This window comes from Otolemur garnettii, unplaced genomic scaffold (genome assembly GCF_000181295.1).
Source record: "Otolemur garnettii isolate 467f Iridium unplaced genomic scaffold, OtoGar3 scaffold00074, whole genome shotgun sequence".
Classification (NCBI taxonomy): Eukaryota; Metazoa; Chordata; class Mammalia; order Primates; family Galagidae; genus Otolemur; species Otolemur garnettii.
In genome coordinates, this window is record NW_003852469.1 from 61,089 (window position 1) to 69,562 (window position 8,474).

Sequence of the window (8,474 nt, forward strand, 5' to 3'; positions counted from 1 at the left end):
GTAGGAGCAGGAGGGGCGCCGGGGGTGACGCTGCGGGAGCCGCTGCCAGCGCCGGGGCGACAGTCGGCAACCCGGGCCCAGAGCAGGCGGGCCGGAGGCCGAGTCAGCCGCCCGGGCCCTCCGGAGCGACCCCAGGCCGAGCGGCAGCGGTTTCTGCAGGGCGGGGAGGCGCTGCCACGCCGAGCGGGGGAAGATGTTCAACGTGGAGTCGGTGGAACGGGTGGAGCTGTGCGAGAGCCTTCTCACTTGGGTATGTGGTGGCCGGAGGGGCGCCGGGGGGACCCCTCCCCCAGGCCGCCTCCCGGGACGCCCCCTCGCTGGTCCCGGGGGGCGAGCGCCGAGGGCCACGGTGCCGTCACATCCGGGGCCTGGGGCGGGCGGCGCCAGGTTCGCCGGTGCGGGCCGCGTCTGCACCCGCGGCCGGGCCGGGGTCGGCGAGGAGGAGAGAAACTTGCCGGGCCCGAGGCGTTGGCTGTTCCCAGAGTGGAAACCCGCCCGGTGGAGGCTAATGACGGGGTGCAGGCGACACTGTAATCAGGGTAGTTGGCAGCGCTGAGGCGCGAGTCCTCAGCTCGGCTTTCAGGGACACTGGAGCCTCCGCTGTCCCCGCGCTGGGCGACGCCGGCGGAGGGACCCGGGACCCGGCTGCGGCGCCCCTCGCCTTTGTTGTCAGGCTCAATGGGGATGGTGCGCAGCCCCTGGAGGGACGAGCCCTGCCCGCTGGAAAGGAAAAGTGCTTTTAAGGGAGCGTAGGAAAAATACGAAAAAGGCACCAGGGGCAGGGTATTTAAAATGCGAGATGCATTTTGGCGATTAGAAAGTGAGCGATGTGAAGAGACTTAGAAAAGGCATCAAGGGTAAACACTTAGATCTGGACGATATTTGGGAATCAGTCATGGGACGCAAAGACATTTGGGGGCAACGTTGTGGGATTCTAAAACGTTTATTAACCTTCTTACACTTTGAAGTAAATGCGTATTGAGTTCTAATGTCAACAGTCGTGTCTTCAGCATCCTCTTCTAGAACGGGACAGCAAACCCAAGCTTACACACATGTCAAAGGAATTCTGATTGGTGGTGCGTTGGCTTAAAGCTTAGATCCCTCGATTTATAGAGTTCGCTGTTCTATAGGGGGACACTTGGCTAAGAGGCATTGCCTTAGGTTGGTTGTAGCAAATGTAAAAAAAAAAAGTCTGAGGTTTTTATAATTCAGCTAGGTCACGTTATGAATCAAATTATGTCCTCTGAAACATGGAATGTATACGGAGATAGAGCCTGATAAATGCAGTAAGTTTTGTATTAGGCCATCTTAGGGATCTGAGGTCGTTAGCAATATACGTATATAGTTAATACATGGTTTACAACTCTGATGGTTTCCAGCTTCAGGCAAGAAGTGTTTCATTGCTGTATTTTAAAAAACAGGAAAACTGATAAATTGGTTAATGTGGCTACAGTTTGACAAGGCAGGGGGGATATAAAGGAAGGAACTAGTACATCGTTTGATGTTCTGGAAGAAATAGATTTGGCAGAGGTTGTAAACAGAAGACTGAGAGGCTTCAGATTGAGTTTTTGAGTCTGTAACAAGTATTGTCTCCCTCAATGCTAGGGGAAAAGAAAAACAGGCAAAGATGAAGAAGCCAATTTAATCTGTAGTAGGGCTACATTGTTTAAAATTCGGGGAAAAAAGTCCTGGAAGTAATGAAGTGTATAGCTGCTCCTCCACTTAAGGATGTGGTTACAGCTAGATAAACCCCATTGTAAACTGAAAACATCCTGAGTTAAAAATGCATTTAACACATGGAATCTACTGAGTATTGTAGCTCAGTTTACCTTGTCTTGAATGTGCTCGGAACACTAATGTTAGCCTTCGTTTGGGGAACATCACCAAACACAAAGCCTGTTTATAGTGGGAAGTGTTGAGTATGCCATGCAGTTTATAGACTCCTGAAAGTCAAGAGCTCAGTATTTGTAGGGGGACTTAGAGTGCGGCTTCTAGGGAGTGTGCTTCTGTTTCTCACCATCGTAAAGTAAAAAAACCCTACATCTGGCGCCAATCTGGATTTGAAGGGCATCTGCCAAAAGATGGTAGTCAGTGCAGTTATTTGAGAGGGAATTGCTGATAAAAATATAGTGGAAAAATTGGGTGGCGCCTGTGGCTCAAAGGAGTGGGGCACTAGTCCCCCGTATACTGGAGGTGGCTGGTTCAAACCCGGGCGGGCCAAAAACTGCAAAACATTTCCTTTATAAAAAGAAAAAAATACAGTGGAAAAATCATAGAGGGATGTTTGAAGGGCCACCAGCAGCAGACAATGTGAGAAAATCTACATAGAATCTGATACAATGTCAAGAAAATGTGTAATCCATGGTCTTAGTTGTAGAGAGAGGTCGAGAGGTATAGTATTGTAGAACAGGCTTTTTGAATTGTCATTGGAAACTTCAAGGAAAATTTCTGGAGATTAGAGTTTATCAATGACAGAACATGGAGGGCAGTGTCCAAACAAAGATGCACCATTCTAAGATTTGGAAACATTTTAAAATTTACATCAGAATGTTTCAAAATTAAGATTAATGCTAGATTTGTTCTCTTTTAGCCGTCTTCATAAAAAGCAGAGTACATGTTTATGTGAACAATGTTGGGGGTGGCTGAACGTGTACATTTAGTCTGGTAGCACCCTTCTTATCTGGAAGCCAGACTAATGAACACTGTTCCAAAGCCACATATACCATAAGTGGAAATGCACACAAATTCCAAAGAAAAGTCTCTCACATAGAATAATTTTCTCTACTTTATATAAACTTCTAGTACATTTTCTCTATTTTATATAAACTCTATGTAAACTTCATTGCTAGTAACGAAAATAATTTTATGGTTGGGGGTCACCACAACATGAGGAACTGGGCTGGCGCTTGTGGCTCAAGTAGCTAGGGCGCCAGCCACATACACCTAAGGTGACGGGTTCGAATCCAGCCCGGCTGCCAAACAACAATGATGGCTGCAACCAAAAAATAACTGGGCATTGTGGCAGGTGCCTGTGGTACCAGCTACTTGGGAGGCAGAGGCAGGAGACTCGCTTGACCCCAGGAGTTGGAGGTTGCTGTGAGCTGTGATGGCACGGCACTCTACCCAGGGGGACAGCTTGAGGCTCTGTCTCAAAAAGAAAAAACAAACAAACATGAGGAACTGTATTAAGGGTTGCAGCCTTAGGAAGGTTGAGAACCACTGTTCTAGGCGGTTTGGTTATGTGCGTTTTTTGCACGTTGTAGGCTAGAAGGTGACTGGAACACTCAGCAAAACATAGACAGCTGTCAACAGCAGAGGAGACGGAAGAGCTGGAAGTTCAGTCTGGGTGATTTAGTCCCTGGGCTGAGAATCTTAACTTCTGGAGCCTCCGTGTTCAACTACTGATTATGGACCTTAGTATCAAGGAAAAGTTTGTTTTCACTATATATAGCATTTAGTCTGAGATAGATGTATGTAATTCATTATAGAAATTCTTCCCCTAGAAATGGTTAAAATAATAAAAGCTCAGGTGCTTCACGGATAGCTTTTAGTCACCTATACAGAACTCAATTCTGTGGAACCTCTTAGTGCCATTGAGCCTACTGGCCCTAGAATCCTATGTTCCAGATTTCTTTTGAAAGAGGAATACTTGTGGAAAGACAATGTATCATTCTATCAGTGGAAAACATTTGAAGCTTAAATCTCAATCAAAGTGTATGCCGCAAGCACGTTCAGCAGGATGTGCTTGAAAATTTCCACTGTGGCTCCTCTCCCCACCCTCTGAGTCAAAGTCTGCCCTGCCTATTACACCTGTCAAGCCTAATTTCTTGAATTGTACTTTAATGTCAATGAAAAGAATGCACTTTCCCAGGTTTTAGAGACTGAAAAACAAGAAAGAAACTAGAATGTTACCAGGTGATGACAACAAGCTAAGTGGAGAAAAAATCATCGCTGTATTATTAGTGCACTTCTGGGAAACCCAGCACATCAGCATAGCTTGTTAGCACATTACTTGCTTTAGGACAGCCTGTAAGACGCTATTGGTGTGTAGAATTAGGGAGGGTGTAATTATTTTGGTGGTGTCTCCCCCATTTTATTTTCTCTCCTCTGCCTAATATTGTCCCCTAATGGAAGAATAAAGAAATCACTGATGTACAAAAGTGAAAGCACTTTTTTTTTTTTAAATAGAGGATCAGCATGGTAGTTAAAAGTACAGGTTCTGACATTAGATCACCTGGATTTATTTATTTATTTATTTTGCAGTTTTGGACCGGGGCTGGGTTTGAACCTGCCACCTCTGGCATATCGGGCCGGCACCCTACCCCTTTGAGCCTCAGGTGCCGCCTGACCACCTGACCACCTGGCTTTATTTATTTATTTTTTTCAGACCACAAGGAAACAGCATTTAATGACCCTCCCCTCCATGTGGCTTCAAGCCACCAGGACACAAGCCCCTCCAACACCCTTAATCTTCTCTTCAGCTCTTCTGCTGAAGAATTTGGCCTTCACAATGACGGGCTGCTTTGGGAGTTTTCCCTTCCCCAGAACTTTGTAGTAGCCTGATCGTACTACATCAATGATGGGAGCAACTCCTGTCTTGTTTTTGGCAGCATTTACCCGTGTCTGCTCACTGACCAATGTCCACAATTTATCAAGGTTGACAGTTGGGCAATAGCTCTGGTTCCTCTTTAAGTGGTAATGTCTCATACCAACTTTCCCAAAGTAACCTGGGTGATATTTGTCGAAGTTGATCCTGTGATGATGCATACCACCAGCATTACCTCGGCCTCCTGGGTGCTTCCTGTGCTTGCCTATACGGCTGTGGCCGTGGCCGTGGCCGTGGCCGTGGCTCACGTGGCCCCGAGGCTTCCAAGTCTTCCTCAGTCTGGATGGCATGTCGGCGGCCAAGACGAAAAAGCGACCACCTGGATTTAAATCCTGATTTTGTTTCATACTAACTTTGGGCAAGCAATTCACCTCTGCTTTTTAGTTGCATTCATATTTAAGATGGTTCGCTAACTATGCAATTGTTCTCATGCTTTAGTATTTAATTTTTTTTTTTTTACTATTTCAATAGATTAAGGGTATACAGTGTTTACATGAATGAATCGTGTAATTATTATTATTATTATTTTTTGAGATAGAGTCTCACTTTGTCGCCCTCAGTAGAGTGCAATGATGTCATAGCTCACAGCAACCTCAGACTCTTGGGCTCACGTGATCCTCTTGCCTCAGCCTCCCAAGTAGCTGGGACTACAACACTCAGCTGTTGTTTTGTTTTGTTTTTTCAGAGATGGGGTCTGGCTCTTGCTCAGGCTGGTCTTGAACTCTTGAGCTCAGGCAATCCACCTGCCTCAGCCTTCCAAAGTACTGGGATTACAGGTGTGAGTCACTGCGCCTGGCGAATTGTGTAATTCTGAAGTTAGGGCTTTCGTCGTATCCATCACTAGACTAGTGTACCTTGTACCTGATAGGTAGATTTTTCTCCTTCACCCCCTTCCACTCCCCTCTTCTTAGTTTCCAGTGTCCGTTGCTCCCCTTTATGGCCGTATATACCCCTGCTTAGCTGTCACTTCTAAGTGAGAACATGTGGTGTGTGTTTTTCCATTCCTGAGATATCTTCACTTAGGATAATGGTCTCCAGTAACATTCAGTTTGCTGCAAAAGACATAATATTTCCTTCCTTTTTATGGCTGAGCAGTACTCCATGGTTTATATGTGTCACATTTTCTTTATCCACTCATTGGTTGATGGCACTGAGGTTGAGTCCATATTTTTTCAGTTGTGAATGGTGCTATAATAAATTTTAGGGAGCAGGTGTCTTTTTTATAAAACGATGACTTGTCCTTTGGGTAAATACCCAGAAATGGAGTGGCTGGGTTAAACGCTAGGTCTGCTTTTATTTAGTTCTTTAAGCATCTACACGCTGTTTTCCCTGGAGGTTGTACTAGTGTACAGTGCCACCAGCAGTGTGTATGTGTCCCTTTTTACCATAGCTATGTCAACGGCTGTTGTTTTTTGACTTTTTTTTTTTGAGACAGAGTCTCACTATGTCCCCCTCAGTAGAGTGCTGTGGTGTCACAGCTCACAGCAACCTCCAATTCTTGGACTTAAGTGATTTTCTTGCCTCAGCCTCCCAAGTAATTGGGACTACAGGCACCTGCCACAACACCCTGCTTTTTTTTTTTTTTTGTTGTTGTTGTTGTTGTTGTTGTAGTTGTCTTTGTTGTTTGGCAGGCCCAGGCTGGGTTTGAACCCACCAGCCCCAGTGTATGTGGCCTAGCTGCTGAGTGGTAGCTGCTGAGTCGTTTTTTGACTTGTTAATGCCATTCTGTCAAGGGTAAGGTGGTATTTGGTTGTGGTTTTAGTTTGCATTTCCCGGATGATGAGTGATGTTGAGTATTTTTTCATAGGTTTGCTGGCCATTTGTGTATCTTTTGAAAAAAAAAAAATCTGTTCATGCCTTTTGCCCATTTTTTGAGAGGGCTGTTTTTTTCTTGCTGATTTGAGTTCTTTGAAGATTCTGTATATTAGCCTTTGTCAGATGTATAGTGTGTGAATATTTTCTCCCATTTTATAGACTATTTAGTCTGTTGATTATTTCCTTTACTGTGCAAAAACATCATAGTTTAATTAAGTCCCATTTATTTATCTGTGTGGTAGTATTTGCTTCTGGGGTCCTAATCATCAATTCTTTGTCTAGGCTTATATCCAGAAGAGTCTTTCCTATATTTTCTTGTAGAATTCTTATGATTTCAGGTCTTACATTTAAGTCTTTATCCATCTTGAGTTAATTTTTGTGTGTTGTGAGGGATAGGGGTCTAGTTTCCTTCTTCTGCGTGTGGCTATCCAATTTTTTCATCACCATTTATTGAATAAGGCGTCTTTCCCCCACTGTATGTTTTTGTCTGTTTTGTCAAAAATCAGTTGGTTCTTGGCTTTATTTCCGGGTTCTCCATTCTGTTCTATTGTTTTGAGTCTCTAACTTTACACCAGTACCCTGCTGTTTTGGTTAGCATAGCCTTGTAGTATTGAATATAATTTGAAGTCAGGTAATGTGATGCCTCCAGATTTGTTCTTTTTGCTTAGTATTGCTTTGGCTCTTTTTTGGTTCCATATGAAGTTTGGGATTGTTTTTTCTACATCTGTAAAAAATGATACTGGTATTTGGATGGGAATTGCGTTGAATCTGTGAATTGCTTTGGGCAGTACGGACATTTTGAAGTGTAAACTTTTCCAGTCCATGAGTATAGGATGTCTTTCCATTTGTTGTGCCATTTGTGATTTCTTTTATCAATGTTTTGTAGTTAGTTCTCCTTGAAGAGTTCTTTCACCTCCCTGGCTAAGTATATTCCTAGATATTTCATTTCATTAGTAGCTATTGTAAATGGCATTTAGTTTATGATTTGAGTCTTAGTTTGACTGTTATTAGTATGTAGAGATGCTACTGATTTGTGTACGTTAATTTTGGAACCTTGAGACTTTACTGAATTTGCCGATTCCTGGAGTCTTCTCTGCGCTCGGTATTGGTGAGCATCACCTGGTGAGCATCACCTGGACACAACACTGATTGCTGCGCCCCATGCTTGGTGTTTCTAGCTGGGGCCTGGGATTTTGCATTTCTGGTTGTGAGGTGGCCTGGAGACCAGCCTGGAGTGCTGTGGAGAACCAGCACTCCACAGCAGAGTTTTTAAATCTCACCATCATTTGACATTTTGGGCCGGTGAACTTTTTGCTGTGAGCAGTGCTCTGTGTGCTGTGTTCAGTAGTAGCTTCCTTGCCTCTGTCTAGTAGATGTCAGTGGCACCCACTTAGCTGCACAGCCAACCAGCAAAATCTTCCCTGGTTATGAATCACTGCTCAGGAGATGGTAATTCCAGGTAATCTCATGCCTTATTCCTCTCATGCTTTTGTGAGGGAGGGTGAGGTGGAGGTTAGGTGGTATTAATAGAGCTTCTTGGAATTAATAGGAAGATGATGGCCCTTCAGGTAGAATTTCGTGCCTTAATGCAGTAAGTGCACATGCGTAGTATTTTCAGTTTTACTGTACTGTATCCTGAAATACCCCAGAGATGTCAGCTCAGAGAACTAGAGCATAATAGATCTTTAAAAACCAAGATATAATTCACATACCAAACAATTCACCCTTTTAAAATGTACAGTTTTTAATACAGTGCCAAGGTTGTGCATTCATCATGCTATCTGATTCCAAGAGCATCTTCACCACCTGGATGGGCGAAGAGAGCAGCTCTGTGGGATGGGCTTCCTTTGGGATCTGCCCCGCTCTGGTCTACAGCAGAGGTCAGTGTCTCTGGCCTCATGAGCAGTACAGAGGAGAGAACTGCAGAAAGCTACATTTAAAAACAAAAGCGAAAAATTAGCTTTCCAGAGGTCCCCAAAGAAAAGCAGATTAAATCTTACAACTAAATTACTTGCTTTTTAAAAATTACTTTCTTTGTTGACTTGTTTCTTTT

The 8,474-nt window shown here is 44.2% G+C and overlaps 1 protein-coding gene and 1 pseudogene across 3 annotated transcripts in view; one reads left to right on the forward strand and one right to left on the reverse strand.

The window, feature by feature from the left end:
• Window positions 1–6: 6 nt before the first annotated feature.
• Window positions 7–8,474, forward strand: part of HOOK3 (hook microtubule tethering protein 3) — an 83,452-nt gene continuing 74,984 nt past the window's right edge. For both annotated transcript variants that reach the window (XM_023515557.1, XM_003793910.3), the window contains exon 1: window positions 7–250. In XM_023515557.1, the coding sequence (XP_023371325.1) occupies window positions 194–250 (57 nt within the window). In that variant the 5' untranslated portion in view covers window positions 7–193. The remainder of the gene's footprint in view (window positions 251–8,474) is intronic.
• Window positions 4,391–4,914, reverse strand: LOC100950625 (annotated as a pseudogene). The gene has a single exon (XR_001161463.2). The product of XR_001161463.2 is annotated as a 60S ribosomal protein L27a pseudogene (transcript).